Raw genomic sequence first — 24,323 nt, 5'->3', positions numbered from 1 at the left:
ATCACTGTAGAACTCCTCCTCTGATGAATGATTGCAAGGTGAGTATATGACATACTCAGCAAGCCACGCAGCAAATATGCAAGTGCACAGGATAACAAAGGATGGCATAATAGGGTTTCATTTGCATAAACAGCATTTAATAAACATTTCAGAATTTAGTAAAACAATTGAGTAATAATTAAACAATATTATTCCAACGCTATACAACATACCCTGTTGCATAGGCCCAACCATTCTGAACAACCAATCCCGGCTGCACAGTTCTATCTCCAAACCAGGAATATACCATTCCAAACCAGGAGCTAATCAAATTATTACCAGTCATAGTATCTTTTATTATGATGAGAGGTATGAGTCTAATCACGAAAGACATTGTTAAACCCGCCCATAACCGCGGGCACGGCTATTCGAATAGCTTTACTCTGACCAGAGGTGTACCACTGTACCCACAAGACACAGCCCCACGACATGTCACCATGCGCCTTGATACCACCACGGTACCTCAGAAAGGAGCTGTGACAGTACCCCTCGCACAACACAATCCACCACAGCGCACCGTTCCTGGATCATAATCACCCCCTCATAAACAAGGCATGGACTCCCCAGCGACCCCCGTGGGCTTATCTCCGCCACTTCTCAGTCTGGTGCCCCGCAATGAACTATGCTATACAAAAGGTAAAGCCGTTGCCCACGCTGGCTTGTGGTTGGCACGGTTAATGTTTCACAACCGAAACTCGTGAACCGGTCCTTAATTGTCATGAGCACGACCATCAAAACCATGTGCTCACAACCCACCATTAACAGGTTTTAGTAGGCAAATTAATTAATTAACCAATCATGATTAACCATCATGAGTTATCATTAAGCCATCATTGAATAATAAGGAGTCATAAGTTATCCCAATAGTGTGCTAATGTTTCTAAGCATGGCTAAGCAATCACATCTAATATCTAGCTGAACCAATGTATAAAGCTCAACTAGTCAATTTATAAGAACCCAAGGTATCAAGGAATAAAGTAATCAAGAACTAAAGGGCTATAACAAACAATAGGTTAATTCCACCCAATGACATTCGAAAATAAATGCAATAGTTGAATAGAAACAATAGCTTTAAATGGGATCAACATGCTCAAAGGGGTTGTTTGGGATGTGTGTGACTTGCCTTGCTGGCCTTGGAACTCTTCAAATTCTTCTCCTGCGAAAACGGACTCTCCGGAAACGTCGGAATCTAAACAGAAAAGAGCAAAACACCAAAACAGCACATAAACAAGTATGAACAGTACATGTGGATATTTTTAACATGTAGATCTCAATTTTAGAAAAATTTAGGGACTTGAACCAACTAAATCCGAGCTAAGATGAATTAGTTATGAATTTTTAAAGATTAAATCGGATTAAAACACTTATATGGATTTTAATTGAATTATGACGCAATAATGAATTATTTTTGAAAAGGAAAAGAGGATTTATTGCGTCAGCGGCTAGGGTTAGCGGTGGACCGGGTGCACGGCGACGGTTCACGAGAACGGACGGCCGAGATCGATTCATTCAAAACGAACGGCCGAGATCGACCGGTCCACGGCCGGACCACAGCGGACGGCATCGGTGACGTCGGCGATGACGTCACCACCGGCGGCGACCGAACCGCGCGAGCTCGCCGGCGAACGACGGCGTGGCGGCGCGAACGGAGAGCACCTACGGGTAGCGGTCGGCACGGCAAACTCACCGGCGACCAAAGCGACGGCGGACGATGACCGGACGACGTCGGCGACGAGGAAGAAACGGCGGCGACCTCCGGCTTGACGACGGCGACGATGTTCCGGCGGTCGACAGCGACGGCGAAGGGGCTGACGAGGACGACGACGCGACGGCGACCACGACGGCAGCCTTCCCGAGCGACGGCGACGACTGGAGCGACGGCGGCGCACGGCTGGAGCGGCGGCGACGACGGCGGCGCGAGGACTCACGGCGCTAGGGCTCTACGGACGACGAGAGGCGAAGGCGAGGGTGGCGACGGGTAGCGGAGACACCGGGGATCCTTTTATAGGGGCAAGAACACGGCGGCGAAGGCCCACGGCGGCCGGCGACGAGAAGGAAAGTCTAGGGTTCGGAGGAGAGAGACCGATCCGATTCGAGATCGAATCCTCCGCTTTCCAAACGATTTTAGCCGAAGTTCCAAAAGGGAAAAGGTAGAGGAGATCGAGAAGATCATTTCCCCTCTATTGATTTCACCGAAAACGGAAAGGATCGGCCGGATTTGGAAAGAGACGGCGGCGGCGCGGCGCTAGGGTTTCGGGCGGCGGCGGCGCGAGGAAGACGACGAGTCTGACAGGTGGGCCCCACCTGTCAGCGGGCGAACGCGCGCGCGAGCGACGCTGCGGACTGGGCCGACTTGGGCCGAGGAGGAGAGAGAAAAGGTTTTGGGCCGACTTTCGGCCCAAAGCCAAAAGAGACTTTTTAAAAACCTTTTTCCATTTAAATTATTCATGAAATGCAATTCCATTTATTAAAAATACTTCCTTAGCTCAAATAAATCCCAGAAAAATCTAGAAATTATAGAATTAAGCAAAGTATTTAATAAAATTTTATCTAGCCCCATTTTATATTGGAATTTATTATTTAAAATTAGATCTTCTCTTCTAGGCTTTTAAAATCAATTCTAATAATTCCAATTAAACAACAATTTATATATTTGAAATTTTTAGGGTGTGACAAACCTACCCCCCTTAAACAGAATCTCGTCCTCGAGATTCGGAAGAACTGGCGAACAGATGCGGATGAGCTGACTTCAATTCATCTTCTCGTTCCCAAGTTGATTCTTCTTCTGAGTGATTACTCCATTGAACTTTACAAAAACGGATCACTCGATTCCTGGTTCTTCTCTCATCTGTTTCCAAGATACGGATCGGTTTCTCAATATAGGTCAGATCCTCTTGGACTTCTATCTGTTCAAGATTAGCTTCTTCGGTTGGTACCCTTAAACACTTTTTCAATTGCGACACATCGAACACATTATGGACTCCTATTAGAGATTGAGGTAACTCCAACTGATAAGCGACCTCTCCTCTTCTACTGACAATCTTGTAAGGTCCCACGAAACGCGGTGCCAATTTTCCTTTAGTGTGGAAGCGATGAACTCCTCGAAGAGGCGTGACACGAAGGTACACATAATCTCCTTCATCAAAACTTAGATCTCTACGACGACTGTCGGCATAACTCTTATGACGGGACTGGGCCACACGCAATCTTTCTTGAATGATTTTTACCTTTTCTTCTGCTTCCCTTAGAATATCAGTCCCAAAAACCTGACGTTCTCCCGTTTGATCCCACAAAAGCGGAGTGCGGCACTTCCGACCATACAGCGCTTCGTAAGGAGCCATCTGAAGACTAGCTTGATAACTGTTATTGTACGAGAATTCTGCATAAGGTAAATTCTTATCCCAACTTCCACCGAAGTCTAAAGCACAAGCTCTCAACATGTCCTCCAAAATCTGATTTACCCTTTCGGTTTGTCCGTCTGTCTGCGGATGATAAGCAGTGCTAAAGTTCAGCTTAGAACCCATCTCTTCTTGAAGCTTCTTCCAAAACTGTGAAGTAAACTGACTACCTCGATCAGACACTATTTTCTTAGGGACACCATGCAAGCACACAATCCTTGCCATATACAATTCCGCCAACCGACTTCCGGAATATGTTGTCTTTACTGGAATGAAATGAGCCACTTTGGTAAGTCTGTCGACTATCACCCAAATAGAGTCGTGGCCTGATGATGTTCTGGGTAGACCAGTGATGAAATCCATACCGATTTCCTCCCACTTCCATTCAGGAATCTTCAAAGGCTGCAGCAAACCTGCGGGCTTCTGATGTTCTGCCTTGACTCGCTGACAAACATCACATACTGCTACGTATTCTGCGATTTCACGCTTCATACTTGCCCACCAAAATCTTTCCTTGAGATCCTGGTACATCTTGGTACTACCAGGGTGAATGGAGTACAAAGTATCATGAGCTTCCTTCAGGATTGCATCTTTTAAACCTTTGTTGTCTGGGACGCAGATTCTCTCGCCCAACCATACAGTTCCTTGCTCATCTTCCAAGAAACCGATAGCTTTTCCTCTTCTCATATTCTTCTTAATTTCTTGAATATCGGGGTCATTAATTTGAGCTTCTCTAACTTGATCAATTAGAGTAGGCTTTGCTTCTAAGGCTGCAACAAAACCTCTACTAACAATTCCCAAATTTAATCTTTCAAATTCCTTGCATAACTCCAATGGCAACTGTCGTCCTTCCGTAGCATTGCAATAACCTTTCCTGCTAAGAGCATCTGCTACAACATTAGCCTTTCCCGGGTGATAATGAATTCCCATGTCATAATCCTTAATTAATTCCAACCACCTCCGTTGTCTCATGTTCAGATCTGGCTGAGTGAAGATATACTTTAAACTCTTGTGATCGGTGTACACCTCTGTACGAGTACCGAAAAGATAATGACGCCAAATTTTCAATGCATGAACCACTGCAGCCAACTCAAGATCATGAGTAGGGTAGTTCTTCTCATGCGGGCGTAACTGACGAGATGCATAGGCAACCACCTTCCCATCTTGCATCAGAACACAACCTAAGCCAAGCTTAGATGCATCGCAATACACCTGAAAACCCTTCTTTGGATCAGGTAAAATTAAAATAGGAGCTGATGTTAAGCGATTCTTCAGCTCTTGAAAACTCTGCTCACATTCTTCTGACCACTTGTACTTTACATCCTTCTGAAGCAGTCGTGTCATGGGCTTAGCAATCTTGGAGAAATTCTCTATGAACCTCCGGTAATAACCTGCAAGACCCAGGAAACTGCGAATCTCTGAAACTGTCTTTGGTTGTTTCCAGTTGGTTACGGATTCCACATTACTAGGATCAACGGCAACTCCTCCGGCTGATATGACGTGACCAAGGAACTTTACTTCAGACAACCAAAATTCACATTTGCTAAACTTGGCATACAACTGATGTTCTCGCAGCTTCTCTAGTGCAAGACGAAGATGTTCTTCATGCTCTTCTTTTGTTTGGGAGTAGATAAGAATGTCATCAATAAAGACCACCACGAACTCGTCTAGGTATTCCATAAACACCTTATTCATTAAGTTCATGAAGAAAGCGGGGGCATTGGTAAGTCCAAAAGACATAACAGTACATTCGAACAATCCATACCTAGTGGTAAAAGCCGTCTTAGGTATATCCTCTTCTTTAATCCTCAACTGGTGATACCCTGATCGAAGATCTATCTTGGAGAAAACGGTGGCACCTTTAAGCTGATCAAACAAGTCATCAATTCTGGGCAGCGGGTACTTATTCTTGATAGTCACATCATTTAATGCACGATAGTCCACACACATCCTCTGGGTATGATCTTTCTTTTCCACAAAAATAACTGGAGCTCCCCATGGAGATGAACTCGGTCTGATGTATCCCTTTTGAAGCAAATCGTCGACTTGCCTTTTGACTTCTGCCAACTCATTGGCTGCCATTCTGTAAGGTCTCTTATGGATCGGAGTTGTTCCGGGTATCAGATCTATTCTGAATTCAATATCTCTCTTAGGCGGCATACCAGGTAAATCGTCCGGGAACACGTCCGGGTATTCCTGTACTACGAGAATCTCTTCCAAAGCTATTTGGTTCAGACTTGACCTTAAAGACTCAGAGGACAGTGCATGAACTGTTACAACTCGACCATCATTGCTGGTGAGAGTTACTTTTCTGTTGGCACAGTCTATCACACCTTTATACCTGACTAACCAGTCCATCCCTAGGATGACATCAAGATCTTTGGATTCTAACAAGATAAGATTGGCCAGGAATGGCACTTCTTGAATTTCTATTCTGACAGAGGGGCTACGTTGCAAAGAGAGTACTTGATTACTCGGGGTACTAACCATCAAAGGACGTCTAAGATCTTCTACTTCCATCCCATGATTTCCCGCAAAACTCATAGATAAAAATGAATGTGTAGCACCAGAATCAAAAAGCACTGTTGCAGGAACTGAGTTAACAAGGAACGTACCCAAAATTACATCTGGAGCACCTTGAGCTTCTGCAGCAGCAACATGATTGACACGAGCCTTTGGCGTAGGTGCGGTAAAGTTACTCTGGGTAGGGACAACCTTCACGCGTCGGGGCTTCGGACACTTGTCAGAGTAATGTCCTGGTTCACCACAGTTGAAGCATACTCCGGGCTTGCTGCCTTGCTCCTTCTTGGCAGGCTGTTGTTGGGTTGGAGCTGCCACAGGACGTGGAGCTTGATTTCGGATGTTGTTGCCAGCATTGTTGCTGAAGAACTGACGCTGCGGACGAACAACAGACGAAGAACCTCCTTGTGGCATGGACTGGGGTCCTAAAGTAAGACGCGGCCTCTGACTATTCCCTTGTTGTGCCTTGAAGTGAGCAATCCGACGTTTCTTCTGCTCCATGCGGTTGTACTTGTCCTCCTGACGAATAGCCTTATCCACTAACTTCTGGAAATCATGGTAATCCCCAGTCATGAGTGGGTAAGAAAGCTCATCATTAAGTCCTTCCAAGAACCTTTCCTGGCGCTCTTCATCAGTGCGCACATCTTCTGGAGCATAACGAGCCAGACGATTGAACTCGTGCAGATACTCGGTGACCGTGCGAGATCCTTGGGTGAGCGACCTAAATTCTTTCTTCTTGAGAGACACCACTCCCGATGGTATATGCGTCTTCCGAAAAGCAGCGGTGAATTCAAGCCAAGTGATAGGTTCAGCAGTAGTCCTGTTAAGGCGGAAGTGATCCCACCACTCAGAGGCAGGGCCATGCAGTTGGTGTGATGCAAATGAGACCTTCTCCTGATCGGTGCACTGAAGCAAATCCAACTTCTTTTCTATGGCGTGGAGCCAATCACCAGCTTCCACAGGATTAGTGGTGCTAGAGAAAGTGGGCGGCCTCACACGAAGAAATTCTGCTAACTTGTTCTGGGGAGGTGCGTGGTTATTTCCCTGATTCTGCTGGTTCTGGAGTTGCTGCATCATCATGTTCATAAGCTGTGCCTGTTGAGCCAGGACTTGAGCAAGTGTGGGATTCTCTCCATTGCTGTTGTTGTTGTTGTTGTTGGGGCCATTCCCGTTGCTGCGAGTGAGCACCATCTGGCACAGGCAAAAGCACAGGAAGAGAAACCGGGAAAAACTACTTAGGACAGAGAATTAATTTTCCCACTAACTTAACTTTTATTGATCTTAACTGAGTTTCATTATTACAAAACTGAAGACTCTCTCACACCACTAAACTCACCAACTACCTAACACTCGAAAGCAAACAAACGCATGCACTTACATCCCACCACTGATGTAAACCACATGCAGGACCCACACACACAACCAAACTTAAAACAAGCAAACTAACACAACGATCTAGGACAACGGCTTGACAAGGAACTCTAGGTCTTCCGGGCATCGGAGTTGATTGAAGGCTCGTTCGGCTCGTCTTCATCATCTTGAGTGGCTCCCCACTCGACCTTTGAATGGGTGCGCTTCGATTCTTCTCCTTCATCATCACTTATATTGACGACCGGAGGATCTGCTAGGGCTGGGGTAACTTCTTTCTCCACCACACGGACCTTTGGCGCCAATTGGTAGCGAGGGACGAATAGAGCTCTCTTCCTTGCGGTAAGACGAACCCTGGCCTTCTGCGGCGGTGCTTCCCCCTTCAATGCGGCTAGTTCTTTCTCCAAACGATCCACCTTGTCTTCTAGCTTGCAAATCTTTCCACGATTCCGGTCTTCACGATCTTGAGCTGCTAGCACAACCTCCGCACGGGTCTCATCCATAGCCCACAGCATTTCAACCAAATGCCTTGTGGTAGCATCATTCTCAATCCCCTCAGTCTCAAGGTAGCTGCCACGGTCACTTCCCTGGGGTTGGCGAGGATGTTTAGCGATACTCAGTGTCGGCCAACTGATCACTGTAGCGATCACGGAGCTCTCCTATGGCGATCCTTGCCACCTCCTGACATGCATGAATATAATTTCCCCCTCCAGCTTCGAACATCACTGATGGGATATCTTCACTATTACTGTTTAAGGTGACTTTGACTCGACACTTCTCTTCATCCCGATCATAAGGAATCTGGGCATACATAGGGGCAGTCCCAAATCCTATGGCAAAGGACATCGTACGCAACTCCTGGACAAATCCTTCAACACCAAACAAGTACTCAGGCTTGTAGTGCGGCATCTAAAGACAAGTGAAAGGAGGGAGTTAAGACGTTTGTCTAATTAATAGCACAAGTTTTTGGATTAATTTGGATAAATTTAGAAAATCAAAGTAAAAGATAAGTAAATAAGGTAAACCAAGCTTGCAAGATAAGTTGAAACAGTTGGAAACAGGATCACAAATTTTGCACTTTTGAACAACAGGTTTCAACATAAAAGAAAAGTTATAAAATCAACCTGCTAAATTTATTTCATTGTAACAAGATAAAACAATGTTGTAAAACTTTTGCTGGTAAATGAGCCATTAGTACGGTAATAGATGTACGGTACTAATAGCACAGGATTAATAATAAATAAATTTTTAAATGAGAACAATTAAAGGAATTATAAACTGCATGTGCCATTTGTTTGGTTTAATTAAAAGAAAAAGAGAGGAGAATAGTTCTATTTTTCCAATATTTTTAGAGGGCTTCTATGGGTAACCATTTGGCATAACCTAGGGTCAAGGAGGCTCTGATACCAACTTGTCACGCCCGGAATTTCTATCCAAAATTCCAAACGCTTACATGTGCGCGAACCCTCGTCCAGGAATCAGCCGAGGCACACAATAACAAATTGATAATAGAGTACAATTATTACTCTAATTAATAAGCGAATAAAATGTCATTACAGAGGTAGATAGTTCCTCTCAATCAATAAAGATCTAAGCAGCGGAAAATAAGATAAACGGCGCAGACGATTCCACTCCACAGGCAGCTTGACCAGGGCTACACCTAATCCTCCACACCATCAGCATCACTGTAGAACTCCTCCTCTGATGAATGATTGCAAGGTGAGTATATGACATACTCAGCAAGCCACGCAGCAAATATGCAAGTGCACAGGATAACAAAGGATGGCATAATAGGGTTTCATTTGCATAAACAGCATTTAATAAACATTTCAGAATTTAGTAAAACAATTGAGTAATAATTAAACAATATTATTCCAACGCTATACAACATACCCTGTTGCATAGGCCCAACCATTCTGAACAACCAATCCCGGCTGCACAGTTCTATCTCCAAACCAGGAGCTAATCAAATTATTACCAGTCATAGTATCTTTTATTATGATGAGAGGTATGAGTCTAATCACGAAAGACATTGTTAAACCCGCCCATAACCGCGGGCACGGCTATTCGAATAGCTTTACTCTGACCAGAGGTGTACCACTGTACCCACAAGACACAGCCCCACGACATGTCACCATGCGCCTTGATACCACCACGGTACCTCAGAAAGGAGCTGTGACAGTACCCCTCGCACAACACAATCCACCACAGCGCACCGTTCCTGGATCATAATCACCCCCTCATAAACAAGGCATGGACTCCCCAGCGACCCCCGTGGGCTTATCTCCGCCACTTCTCAGTCTGGTGCCCCGCAATGAACTATGCTATACAAAAGGTAAAGCCGTTGCCCACGCTGGCTTGTGGTTGGCACGGTTAATGTTTCACAACCGAAACTCGTGAACCGGTCCTTAATTGTCATGAGCACGACCATCAAAACCATGTGCTCACAACCCACCATTAACAGGTTTTAGTAGGCAAATTAATTAATTAACCAATCATGATTAACCATCATGAGTTATCATTAAGCCATCATTGAATAATAAGGAGTCATAAGTTATCCCAATAGTGTGCTAATGTTTCTAAGCATGGCTAAGCAATCACATCTAATATCTAGCTGAACCAATGTATAAAGCTCAACTAGTCAATTTATAAGAACCCAAGGTATCAAGGAATAAAGTAATCAAGAACTAAAGGGCTATAACAAACAATAGGTTAATTCCACCCAATGACATTCGAAAATAAATGCAATAGTTGAATAGAAACAATAGCTTTAAATGGGATCAACATGCTCAAAGGGGTTGTTTGGGATCTGTGTGACTTGCCTTGCTGGCCTTGGAACTCTTCAAATTCTTCTCCTGCGAAAACGGACTCTCCGGAAACGTCGGAATCTAAACAGAAAAGAGCAAAACACCAAAACAGCACATAAACAAGTATGAACAGTACATGTGGATATTTTTAACATGTAGATCTCAATTTTAGAAAAATTTAGGGACTTGAACCAACTAAATCCGAGCTAAGATGAATTAGTTATGAATTTTTAAAGATTAAATCGGATTAAAACACTTATATGGATTTTAATTGAATTATGACGCAATAATGAATTATTTTTGAAAAGGAAAAGAGGATTTATTGCGTCAGCGGCTAGGGTTAGCGGTGGACCGGGTGCACGGCGACGGTTCACGAGAACGGACGGCCGAGATCGATTCATTCAAAACGAACGGCCGAGATCGACCGGTCCACGGCCGGACCACAGCGGACGGCATCGGTGACGTCGGCGATGACGTCACCACCGGCGGCGACCGAACCGCGCGAGCTCGCCGGCGAACGACGGCGTGGCGGCGCGAACGGAGAGCACCTACGGGTAGCGGTCGGCACGGCAAACTCACCGGCGACCAAAGCGACGGCGGACGATGACCGGACGACGTCGGCGACGAGGAAGAAACGGCGGCGACCTCCGGCTTGACGACGGCGACGATGTTCCGGCGGTCGACAGCGACGGCGAAGGGGCTGACGAGGACGACGACGCGACGGCGACCACGACGGCAGCCTTCCCGAGCGACGGCGACGACTGGAGCGACGGCGGCGCACGGCTGGAGCGGCGGCGACGACGGCGGCGCGAGGACTCACGGCGCTAGGGCTCTACGGACGACGAGAGGCGAAGGCGAGGGTGGCGACGGGTAGCGGAGACACCGGGGATCCTTTTATAGGGGCAAGAACACGGCGGCGAAGGCCCACGGCGGCCGGCGACGAGAAGGAAAGTCTAGGGTTCGGAGGAGAGAGACCGATCCGATTCGAGATCGAATCCTCCGCTTTCCAAACGATTTTAGCCGAAGTTCCAAAAGGGAAAAGGTAGAGGAGATCGAGAAGATCATTTCCCCTCTATTGATTTCACCGAAAACGGAAAGGATCGGCCGGATTTGGAAAGAGACGGCGGCGGCGCGGCGCTAGGGTTTCGGGCGGCGGCGGCGCGAGGAAGACGACGAGTCTGACAGGTGGGCCCCACCTGTCAGCGGGCGAACGCGCGCGCGAGCGACGCTGCGGACTGGGCCGACTTGGGCCGAGGAGGAGAGAGAAAAGGTTTTGGGCCGACTTTCGGCCCAAAGCCAAAAGAGACTTTTTAAAAACCTTTTTCCATTTAAATTATTCATGAAATGCAATTCCATTTATTAAAAATACTTCCTTAGCTCAAATAAATCCCAGAAAAATCTAGAAATTATAGAATTAAGCAAAGTATTTAATAAAATTTTATCTAGCCCCATTTTATATTGGAATTTATTATTTAAAATTAGATCTTCTCTTCTAGGCTTTTAAAATCAATTCTAATAATTCCAATTAAACAACAATTTATATATTTGAAATTTTTAGGGTGTGACACGCATTAAAACGTAAAAGAATATATAAATTCAACAGAAGATATCCTGCATTAAATTTGAACGAAAAATATGCACGAGAAGATATCCTCTCGAAGAATTAAAATTTTCCCATTACACAATAGATGTATACACACGGATGTGGATTTTCATCCCTCGAGGGGATATCCACTCGTTGTTTGCATGTCATCTAAATAGTCATAAAACAATTTGAAAACAAATGACAACATAGATTAATACGAAATATATCACTTCATAAACATGCAAAACCAAATTCAACTTCTACAAGTTGCAACAAAAATAACAAATTAATCATCCCATGCAACTAGGAGGGGTGTAACCGTGGGACTATGTTATGCGTATGTGCATGGCATAATGGACATGGATTTTCATCCGTCAGAGGGATGTCTTCTCGCTGCTTGCATGTCATCTAAATAGTTATTAAAAAAATTTTAAAAAATGATAATATAGATTAATATGAAATATATTACTACACAAACATGCAAGGCCAAATTAGATTTCTACAAGTTGCAACAAAAAGAACAAATTAAACTGAAAATAGTTCCCGTACTTTTGCAGTTATATTTGTTATTTTTGTTTCAATATGTAGAAGTTGAATTCTAATAAATATGTTTGTGGAGTGATATATTTCTAATCTATATTGTGAATTTTTTTCGAATTTTTCTATAACTATTTAGGTGACATGCACGAAACAATGGATGAAAACACTTTTCCATTAATAACTTTAATTTTCTATTGGGAATGAGCTAAGCTTTACTTTGCATGACTATTATTTACATTTAAAAATAAAGGGCCAATTTTGGATGAGCTCAAGGACCATAGAGCACCCTGAGTTCAAAATTACTGAAGGCTATTACCAAAATAGGTCTGGGTTAAAAGGTTATTGAAATTCTATAAAATTTACATCTCGTCATTTAAAAGAAATTAAACATGATTTCGTAGATAAGTCTAGAGCTCAAGCAAGATTCAATAGTATAGTTAGCTATAAAAATTGACACCTTATTTTTAACTAATTTAATAGCTCACTCGTAAACTACATAAACTAATTTAATTGCTCACTCATAATAGATTCTGTGATATGCATCTTCCATTTTATATTCTATTACTATATGAAATATTTCCTGCACAACTAGTTTGACAATAATTCATGTTTTAGGATTTGTTTGCTGCTGGAAGTGACACAAGCTCTAGCATAGTTGACTCGGCAATAGCAGAGTTGATGAGAAATCCATTGTGTATGATTAGAGCTTGTGATGAGCTTTCACAAGTTATTGGTTCAGGTACAAATATTGAAGAATCAGATATTGGCCAATTGCCTTACCTTCAAGCTGTGGTGAAAGAAACGTTTCGGCTGCATCCTCCAGTACCATTATTGTTGCCACGCCAAGCTGAAACGACAAGAAACATAGCAGGTTACACAATACCAAAAGGCACACGAGTTTTCGTAAATGTGTGGGCTATAGGCAGACACAAGGATAATGGTCTCAACCGGAAAAATTTATGCCTGAGATTTTTCGAAAGAAATATTGATTTTAGGGGAGTGCATTTTGAGCTCATTCCATTTGGTGCAGGTCGCCGGATATGCCTTGGAATGCCATTGGCAAATAGGATGGTGCATTTAGTTCTGGGATCATTGTTAAACCAGTTCAAATGGAATCTACCTGTTGACATTGAAAGGAATGGGATAGATATGTCAGAGATGTTCGGCTTGACACTTGTAAAGGCCATCCCTCTCTGCGCTCTTGTTACACCAATTTCAGTCGAGTCATGTGATCATTAAGAATGATCGATAATTTGAATTGTCATTATAAATTGTCCCTGCTTTGGGTTTACTAATATCATTTTTGTGGCAACAAAACGAAACATTTTCATCAGAATCTGGAGATCATATCTCGTTGTACTGTACTAGAATAACTTGATTTTCCTGCAAAATGGACTTAATTAGTTTAGAATTTCAATACTTGTATATTATTTGTCGTTATTACTGAAAAACGTAGGTTTTCCTTTCTTTTCCAAGATTACCTAGTGTTCTTAAACAGATTTTTAAGTCCTGTAATCTGATGAATCATATATAGGAAATGGACTCATTTCTACTTGAGTTAATTGAAAGTTCAAGTTACATATAAATCCCAGCTGGAAAAAAGAAGTTATACGGTGAGCAGCAAAAGTTGCCTTTAAGAGCCCAATAGTCACCACTGAAAACTATAGCTTGAGTCAGAGGCGGTGCTAGAAAAATAACGAAGAGTAGGGCTGAATCAATGTATTTCAATTAGACACAATGCATTTTCAAAATTCTCATACAACTTTTAAGGGATTTGAAGAGGATTTTGGAGTCGTGGCTGTCCTAGGTCTTCGATCCACCTTTGCTTTAGGGTAACATATGATTGAAAAAAATGTAGCCATAGGACAAATACAGATATAGAATAGGAATACACGTGTAAAAGAAGTAATGAAAAAACACATGAAACCATAGCAATTGTTTGTTTGGATGGTGTCGAATCTGGAATTAGGCAATAATAAACGGGGGTAGCGCTTGAGACCTAAAAGTTGATGAAGGCGGAGACAAGGATTTAGACAGCTTTAAGCCCTCAATGAGAGGTAATACCCCACTCCTATTTGGGGATTTGAATCTGCCGAGTTGTGTATTGATCTGACAATATGATTGTGAATCTACCCCCAAAGAGGCATCCTGCCCTCCTTATATAGGCGAAGGAGCAGTCTTACAAGATAGAAAATTATCCCAACACGGATTAACTTTCCTATATCTAATATACAAACTTAACATACTAGGAATTTATTAAAAAAAGAATGAGTACATAAAAAAGGGAAATTACAACAAAGAGATCCAATTAAGAACTGCTCCCTCTGTTTCAAAATATTTGACACCGTTGACTTTTTAGCACATGTTTTACCGTTCATCTTATTCAAAAAAAATTGTAAAATATGTAAAACTATATGTGTACATGAAAGTATATTGGACAATGAATCAAATAATATGAAAAGAATAAATAATTACTTAAATTTTTTGAATAAGACGAATGGTCAAACACGTACTAAAAAGTCAACGGTGTCAAACATTTTGAAACGGAGGGAGTACATCTCTGTATATCTCATTCAACCGAAACAACAACATGAGGAGATCCGCCTTAAGGAGCTGCCCCATGAATCTAAGGAGGGGGCTTTATGATCAAAGATGAAACCATTCCTTTGCCTCCAAATATTCCAAGCCCTATAAAGAAATTTTTTTCATGAAACAATGGCCTTCGTAACAGTTTCTCAAGTGCACCAACATATTGTCCAGGCTCAAAGATGTGTCCCAAGAGATACCAAGAACATACCAGCATCACGTTACAAAGGGACACTGTAAAAAGAGATGCAATAGATTCTCAAGGTGGTGAATTAGGTCATGATCTTCTGATAGGTATTGATAACTCTTGATTTGATGGAAACTTGACACAGACGATCTGTCTTCCGATCAACACAATCTGAACCCTGCAATCGTAGCACCATCTCTCCTATGGTTATCAAACGTGCGTTGCCCGGTTGATCTCGTCGAGAAGGCTAATCCCTGCATGTGAATTGAAGAACACAAGTAAGAACAAACTAGATTGCAACTAAATTGCATATGAATTATTAAGATTAGAAATTGGGGTTCCACAAACTGAACAAGTGGCGAAACTACATTGGCAGAAATAAATCTAAGCAAAACCCGAGTCTAAACTATGAAGCCTACTAAATGAATATGATTTGGGACATCCTAGGGTTTCCCTAGACACACACCCCTTTGGGCTTAGCCCACAACACAATTACAAGGCCCAAATCCTAAATCAGATTTGGACTAGATAAGGTATGTGACTTGTTTTGAAAATTCCTGACAACTCAGTAAGAATTTTGACGTGGGACCAAAACCATTTGAACAAAGACTCCATAAGCTTTCCAACTAATACTCATGGGCCCCAATATTCCATTTAGATCAGGGGCTAGGTTCATCTGAAATTGATGCTGTTAAGAAACCCAAATCCGAATCCAAAACGTATAGAAATTCATCTCTTGTCATGTATGGACCAAAATTGACATGCTGAGATAGGAGTGGACTTGAAGATGATCTTAGGTCGATCCCTAGTCAACTTCTTTGATCATCTATGCATTCATTACACTCAAGTCTCTTTTCTTTCACCCAAGCAAGTAGCACTGCAAATGAAAACACACCAAACTCGTTGTGTAGCAACATTTGTTTAAATATATAACATGTAAATCTTACATAGAAAACATGCACCTTTGGTTTATGAATATATAATATAGTCGTGGTCTTATCCAAGCTAGTGATGTCCTCATAATTTTGTGTTAACCTTTGAGGTGGCCTTATCTTCCATAACCAAAGGAAATGAGGAGGTGGTTGCATGGCCCTAAAGTTTAAGGCATAATACTTCTGAGAAGAGTATTTAAGATTTCTCCAAATGTAAGCCCAAATATCATTCTCCTGAGATAGGTTAACCTCCTCCAACATTGCAGATAAGGCTCGCAGTTCTTGTAAGGCTTGAAGAGATAGAGGCAGCTGAAAATTATCTTTCAAGTCTACAGAGATAAAGTTATGAACCAAAATCTTAGTATTTCCAGCAAAAGAATATAATCATAGCATGTGACAGGACAGAGTAGGTTTATCATTCCAAACATCATCCCTGAATGACCAAGAAATTCCATCTCCCACTAAGCATCTTGCAATTCCCCTAAAGAAGTCTGTTAACTTGCAAACATATGTCCACCAAAAAGAACATTTGAGAGTGCTTAAGTGATGTACCCCATTTCCATATTAAGAGTCCCAGAATAGGTTAACCCATTGTAAATTTCTTCTGTTATAAAACTTATCAAGATACTTCAAAAGGAGGGCTTGATTCTGAATGGAAAGATCTATGACTCCCAAACCTCCCTTATTCTTAGGTCTGCAATTCTTATCCCATGCAGACAAATATTTTTTTATTTGAGTTCACATCAGAACCCCTCCATAAGCAATGCCTCTTTTCCCTATCAATGTTGTCAATGAATGTTTTAGGCAGCTGCAAAGTGCACATGTAATAGGTTGGCAAGGAAGAAATGATCTCAATTAACCAAAGCGAGTCTATCACCATAGGATGAAAGAGCTGAATTAGCATATAGTCTTCTCTCGATTCTATCAACAATGGGAGCAAAATCAACCACTCTAGTCTTAGTAGTTCCAAGGGGTAAGCTAAGGTATGCGAAAGGTAGTGTACCAATCTAACAACCAAAGACACCTGCCAACATTTGTGCTTTCTCTCCATCAACATTTATTAGTGTCAGACATTTATGATAATTTACTGTGAGACGTGTCCCTTGTGCAAAAGTCTAAAGCAGAGCCTCCAAGGTGAACAATTCTCTTCCACAATTATCTTCCACAAGTTTTGACATACAGAAGGATGTCATCGGCATATTAAACAACTGAAAATTTGGGTCACTTTCAATAGGGATAGGTTTAGACAGAAGTCCAAGAAGATTTGCCTTGTTGATTATGGCCTGTAGCAATTCTGCTCCAAGGACATGAGCACTAGAGACAAAGGATCTCCCTATCTAATTCCTATTTTACAATGAAAAATTATTGGCTCGGTTTTTTGGTGCCGGTTAATTAAAAAACTGACACCTATGATATTGGTATTGATTTTTACTATAGAACTTGCACCTATAGTTGCCGAAGGTTTCCTATGAGCCTTTTCCCGTGAGGGTGGTAAATGGTTTATAGGTGTCGGTTTTGCTAACACCTATTAAGGGTTTTGTAGTAGTGTTGGCACCCATGGGTATGCACAGCTACGCAAGGAAGCACACAAATTTTCATATGCATGACTGAAATGTTCCTTCCCGTGGAACCAACTCACCTGGGTTGAAATTCTAGACTTGACACGGGTGTTCACATTTACGGCTAATTATTCTTTCGGTGATAAATGACGTGTTACGCTCGTGATGACTCCTTCAATTTCAGAATATGCTGGCCAATCTTTTGAAGATGCTTATAGAGGTAGAGTGTGCGTTTGTGCGTTTTCGCAGCCGGCTCGGTAGGCAACTATGCCACCGGCCGGGCCTTGAGGGAGCACTAGATCTTACGGCTATAGGCCAAGGAAGTGCCATATCTGGCTGCTGTGGGCTACTAAGGGTGCTTTGTTCCAAAACAGGAGTTTTTCCCTATAGAGTAGCTAAAACCTCGAAGTCTACACTATAGTAAAATGTATCTTTTCTCATTATGTATACATAGAAAATTAATTCTCGAGGCAAGGTGGTGTCACAAAGCGTCTCATTCTTATTGAGTTTGATGATTGTCTCTAGATAAAATGTATGGCGCTCCACACAAGTTTTCTGCTGTAGCATTGTAAATATGGAGTCAAAACATGATATATATCTTAGCTCTTAACTCAAGATTAATTGAACAGTTACGTAAAGGATTAAGGATAGCTACGCCCACTGGATGTGCAGTCAACGTTTCGCTCTAGGCTTGGTATACTTCATACAGGGATATGATTTGCAATCATGATACTCCATCTAATATGTTGACTCTGGACTATAGAAACCGAGAGAAGATATGTTTCGTCCTCGTTTACTGCATGCATGTGTGTACACCTCTCAGTACGTTGTGTCACTTCTACGTTTGCTTTCTTGTCCTACAAGACACTAGCAGGATATATAACATGCATGCATGTTTTATATAAACCTGGTCCAATCCTTGATAATCAATGACTTTAAGATCTGAGCATTTGTCTATTATTCAGATTTTTCTTGCTTATCTAAATGTGTCTCTAAAATATGGCAAATTTGTGAGTCATTGTTACAAAAAGCAGTATGTATAACTATATAAAGCAAAAATTATGATTTTTTGTTCCAATCTTGAATTTTTTATTTAAATAGAGTTGCACCCATTTTTAAGGACGAAAAATGATTTTTCACATGTGGTTTGTTACGAAACCGTCAACAAAATTAGACATATTTTCACTAGACTGAAAATATATGTTTTCACACGTGGTTAATTAGAAAAATACAACGATTAAACAATATCATTGACGACCATATGGAGACGACCCTAGATAAATGATAAACAAATAAGAAATTGCTGTCTCTGCTTATGAATAATTGCCAGTTTAAAGCAAATAGGTTTTAAGTGTTTTGTACATGTTGGTAAAACACTTTTGATTACAAAGCTAATGGTACAAATTTGATGTTAAATGTCCCTTGGTCTCAAAATATATGAGATCATATATTTGTCCCAAGTCAAAAATAAATTTCACCAAATTTATAGAAAATAATAACATACTTACAATATGAAATAAGCATAATCAGATCCATTATAAAAAAAATCATAGGTTACTTATTTGATGTAGTAAATGTTAATACTCTTGTTAAAAAACTTTATCAAACTTTGATAAGTTAAATTTAGAACAATCCTATGATCCTTATATTTTAGGATCAGGGGAGATTATGTAAAGGATCTTATTGGTCAAAGCAAGACAATTAAAGTCAAAACTACAGTAACAATTATCTTTGGTGCCTGGTATACCACGGGATCCTGTTCGTACAAGATGATGCAAATTTGGTATCAGATTATCTGCACCATATCTGGTACCCCATAGGTACCGGGCATTAATACATGTCAAGTACAAAACTGATACCTCGTTGGTCTCGGTCATTACCTAACAATATCGCGCCAGTACCCATCAATATCAGTCGAAACTCATTGGATATCAGATCTGAGCTAAGAGGAGTGAGAGAAGAATTAAGGGATAGAGATGGTTACCTATGCAACGGCACACCCCATCCTCCATCAGCATGGCGGCGCTTCCCGGCGGTGGTTCGAGGGGGTGGTCTAGGTAATAACTGGACCACCCTCAATTTTGGCTCAGAATGACCCTTCTATCCAAATTCGACCCAAATCTACTATATAGACATGACCAGTTAGACTATTTATATTGTTTTTTTATTATTAAACTAAAATGTTAGTACGTTCTTTGAGAAAATTTTGCTATGTAAATTGAGTTTTTGGTATTTTGAAATTTTGGAGTGTGGAATAAGACCACCCATGATTTTTTTTTTGGAACCACCGTACCACTGGCGGTTCCCATCCTCTCTCGGTGGAGGGCCCACCATAGACAACGCCGACACAGAGCAACCTCCCCTTTTATTCACCGACACTACTACAAAACACCTCATAGCTAGGTATCGGCAAAAAGGTATCGGTTTATTTAAAACCGACACCTATTACCGTTTTCCACCTCTATAGATTGAAAAATATAGATAAAATATGGTACCTATATTTATATTATAGGTGTCGGTTCTAGATAAAAACCAGCACCTATAATATTAGTAACGGTTTTTTTTAAAGAAAGTACCTAATAAACTGTAGGCGCCGATTTAAAAAAAAGGTACCTATAGTTTATTATAGGTACCGGTTTTATAAAACCGACACCTATACAGAGGTCAGAGGCAGACAAGCTGGCCGACTTATCCAGCTACCTGCCCATACTTATCCATATATTATATCTCGCCATCCATCCCCCTCCTCTAACATCTCTCTCTCGCTCCTCTCCTCTCCCTTTGCCTTCCTATCTGGCAGAGCGGCGGCGGTGGCCCTCTCCCGGCCCGGGGGCCCTCCCCCCTTCTCTCCTCCAACTTGGCAGGAAGTGGAGAGGTAGCGGCCGCCCTGGGTGGTGGCAGCTGACGTGGAGGCCGGTGAGATCGCAGCAGAGGGGGCCATGGTGGTGGTGGAGGAGGCTCGTTGGCCCCCTCCCTCTCGGGGACCCTCCCCCTTCTCCTACAGATCCAGAGATGGCGGCGGTGGAGAAGACTGCGGGCGAGGTGGCGGCCGACGCAGAGGCTGGTGCGGCGAGGTGGTGGCGGCAGCGGCGGTGGTGGTGGAGGCTTGCGAGCATAGTACAAAAAACCAGGCCAGAGGTTGACCCGCTCTGACCGTCGGTTCACCGGTCGAACTGCCGGATTTTATTTATTTATATTATATTTGATTTGCCTTATTTTAAATATAGAACCATCACAAATTGGTGAAAATATTCATAAACAAACAAGTATATCTTTTATTATATGGCCACAACATAAAAATAAAATAAATGTAGTGTGGTAACATAATAAATTCATAGTCATAGAACAAATTAAAAACCGGTTCATTTCTTAAAAACCGCCACTGGTTCACTGGTTCCCATGAAACTGTCTAGTTCAACGTTTTTGACCGGTTCGATTGCAGGGATGGTCTTTTTGCTAAATCGAGCCGCCAAGGTCACGCCAGTTCCGGTTTTTTTCCAGTTCAACCGCTAGTCTGGCCCCTTTTTTTTTTTACTATGCCCCCAGCGCGGTGTGGGGTGGCGGCCGGCACAGCGCGTAGGCCGGCGTGGTGAGGTGGCGGCGCAGTCGCCGGATCGGCTCCATCGGCGATTTTTAAAAAAAAATACTATAGGTGCTGGTCGTGGGTGAAGAACCGGCACCTATTCTCTATAGGTGCTGGTTCTAAAACTGGCACCTATATCTATGAGTATTAATGCTGACCAATAGATGTCGGCCGAAAACCAGCACCTATAATGATTTATGTACTAGTGCCACCATCGATCTCCCACACCTCCACAATCGAGCAGAGAGCAGGATAAGACCAAGACGAGCGTATAGGGGTGCGTGGAGCGAGGGCATGAGAAGGAAGAGCAGCGGAACGGAGCGAACTGGGACGCAAGGGGTATCGTCCTGATGCATGGGGACGGGATCCCGGTGTATAGTTTTCCCGTTATTTTTTGACCGAGGGCAAGAAATAAATGGCCAGATGCGGAAGTCTTGTTTTCGCAATGGACATTGGTAAGTCGTTACTCGTTAATTGGCAGCAGAAGCGAAGGATATGAAAGTTGAAACTAGCTAGCCAGCTACGTACGACTCGATTGAATACACCTACTACCCACTAGTAGTTTACGAACGTCGTTGAAATAGAGAATACGACGTTCTAGTAGCCACTTTTGCAGTAACAAGCAACCTCTCACCTTAGTCAGCTAGCTAGCGCATGTTAATTTGCAGATATCGGAAGCAATCAACTTGAGCAGTACACGTAGATGTAGTATTCGTACTGCCTGTGTTCGCTGTTGCTAGCTCTCTCGACGAGATGACAACGAGGCATCCATGCATGCAGCTAGCTCAGTAGATAAGGGAGGTAGCTACTACGTTGCAGCACTATAGCCCTAGCTATAGCTTGGCAGCTACTAACCATGAAGGAGAAGGACACGAGCAAGCAGCTGCTGCCGACGCGGGCGTCGTCGTCGTCTCGCTTTGGTGGGAAAGTGGGCAGCAATATCGCGGTCGTGCTTCTCCTCGTCTCCTTGGGCTTCGTCCTCGGCCTCACCTCCTCCAACGCCATGTTCCTCAAATCCTTCTACCCCTCCTCTCTCATGCCATCATCCATGGCGCCATTGCGGCTAGTGCTATCGTCTACTTCTACTTCTCCGTCGCCGCCCTCGCCACCGCCGCCGCCGCCACCGCCACCGCCGCAGCAACCTGCACCGATGCACAGCATGGGAGATGAGGAACTGTTCTGGAGAGCGTCCATGGCGCCGAAAAGTCGGCGGCGGCTGCCGGACGGCGTGGTGCCGAAGAAGGTGGCGTTCATGTTCCTCGTGAGAGGGGAGCTGCCGCTGAGGCCCCTGTGGGAGAAGTTCTTCGAGGGGCAGCGAGCCGATCACTACTCCATCTACGTGCACGCCCACCCGTCGTACAGCTTCACCGGCTCGCCGGAGTCCGTGTTCCACGGCCGGTACGTCCCGAGCAAGGCGGCCAAGTGGGGGGACGCGTCGCTGGTGGAGGCGGAGCGGCGGCTGGTGGCGAACGCGCTGCTGGACGCCGGCAACTCGCGGTTCGTGCTGCTGTCGGAGGCGTGCATCCCGGTGTACGACTTCGCCACCGTGCACGCCTACCTCACCGGCGCCAACACCAGCTTCGTCGACAGCTTCGAGAACGGCGGCAGCCGGTCGCGGTACAGGGAGTTCTTCGCCGGCCGCAACATCACCCTCGCCCGGTGGCGCAAGGGCGCGCAGTGGTTCGAGATGGACCGCGCGCTGGCGCTGGAGGTCGCCGCCGACGACGAGCTCTGCTTCCCGGCGTTCCGCGACTTCTGCGTCGGGCGCCGCGAGTGCCTCATCGACGAGCACTACCTCGCGACCCTGGTCACCATGCTGGGCTGGGGCCGCCGCAACGCCAACCGGACGCTGACCTACGCCGACTGGTCGCGGCCGGTGAACCGGCACCCGCACACGTACACGGCGGAGGAGGTGACGGAGAAGGTCATCGGCGGCATCAGGGCGGACAAGCGGTGCTCGTACAACGGCGCCAGCAGCGGCGGGATCTGCAACCTGTTCGCGCGCAAGTTCCCGCCGGAGACGCTGCAGCCGCTGCTCCGGTTGGCGCCCAAGGTCATGGGCTTCGGCTAATAAGGTGACAGATCGACATGCATGCTCGCTTCATTCCTTGCGTTAATTGGAAGAGATATGGCAAAGCATGCTGCAATGCGGCTAAGCTGGCTGCATGTAGTTGAGGCCCAGAGAAAAATATTTTTCCTTTAATTATATTTCGTTCGAAAACATGTTGATCAGGTATATATAATTAATCTGTTTCTGGCTGATTTGTGTTGTTACCTGAGAAATATACAGATTGGCTTTGACAGAACGAGTGAACGATATTTTGTTTTGACAAAAATGATAACTTGTCATCTTTGCATGTCTTATTTATGTGTGTATCAGTTGACTTCGTTGCAAATTCTTGGTCAGCGTAAGGTTAAACAACATGCATGTATATTGATCTTCAAGCCACACTATAAAATCATGGTGATCACTAATATATACTAGTTGTGATGAAGATTTCGCTAAGAATATATTGAGAGGTATAGTTCTGAAAAATTGGTTTTGAGAACGCAGTGTTTGTGCAGCGGCTGTCGGCACTATAAAAACTAATTTTCATAGGCACCATATATTTTACTTTACATGTGCATCAATTAAAATCCGTTTGTAATAACGGATTTGCTATCCTACTGTCGACAGTTTTTAGGGGTGAAAACTGTCAAATTTTTAACCGTATGATATGCTTTGAGATTTGTGCTGTGGAGGAAAAAATGGAAAAAAAACCCGATGCTCGCGACAAGGATTGAACTCGAGACCTGTAGCTTGCATGCTCGTTCAACTAATCAGTTGATCCATCCAATTTTTCAGAGTTATATATGAGTTACATATTACTTATATTGCAGTTAGATAGTAGTTACATAGTGGTTACAATGTAGTTACTATGTAAGTACATTGTAATTACATAGTAGTTACAATTGAAAGTTTTCCATTCAAAAAACTGTCGAATGTTTTATAGGTACACCCTTGTAATAATAGCAATAAGCTCATGTGGTCCAAACCTGCATGAAATCAAATTCCCTAGACGGTTGGTCACCCGCCTGTGAAAATATGCCTTTGATCATAGGCAATGGGGCCGGCCGACGACAGGGCCTGCCGGCTACGGAGATCCATTTTATCCGCCACCAAAAATGATTTTCGTAGTAGTATGATCAGACTACTATGGAAAAACCTGGTCAAACCAA

General features: G+C 43.5%; 2 protein-coding genes across 2 annotated transcripts in view; both read left to right on the top strand.

Annotated features, from left to right (window-relative positions):
• LOC127753470 (geraniol 8-hydroxylase-like) overlaps window positions 1-13,568 on the top strand; it is a 35,063-nt gene extending 21,495 nt beyond the window's left edge. The window contains exon 2 of the mRNA XM_052278951.1: window positions 12,873-13,568. Within this exon, the coding sequence (XP_052134911.1) occupies window positions 12,873-13,496 (624 nt within the window). The 3' untranslated portion in view covers window positions 13,497-13,568. The remainder of the gene's footprint in view (window positions 1-12,872) is intronic.
• An 8,350-nt stretch (window positions 13,569-21,918) lies between these two features.
• On the top strand, window positions 21,919-23,408 carry LOC127753473 (glycosyltransferase BC10-like). Its single transcript, XM_052278954.1, has one exon. The coding sequence runs from the start codon at window positions 21,961-21,963 to the stop codon at window positions 23,173-23,175; it is 1,215 nt and encodes a 404-aa protein (XP_052134914.1). The 5' UTR covers window positions 21,919-21,960; the 3' UTR covers window positions 23,176-23,408.
• Window positions 23,409-24,323: the final 915 nt, after the last annotated feature.

This window comes from Oryza glaberrima, chromosome 10 (assembly GCF_000147395.1).
Source record: "Oryza glaberrima chromosome 10, OglaRS2, whole genome shotgun sequence".
NCBI classification, from domain to species: Eukaryota; Viridiplantae; Streptophyta; class Magnoliopsida; order Poales; family Poaceae; genus Oryza; species Oryza glaberrima.
Note: the sequence above shows the minus strand (reverse complement) of the source record. Positions and strands in the feature narration are given on the sequence as shown.

What these genes read in the sequence shown, in the direction of transcription:
- LOC127753473 (XM_052278954.1), top strand. Translation starts at nt 21,961, where the DNA reads ATGAAGGAGAAGGACACGAGCAAGCAGCTGCTGCCGACGCGGGCGTCG.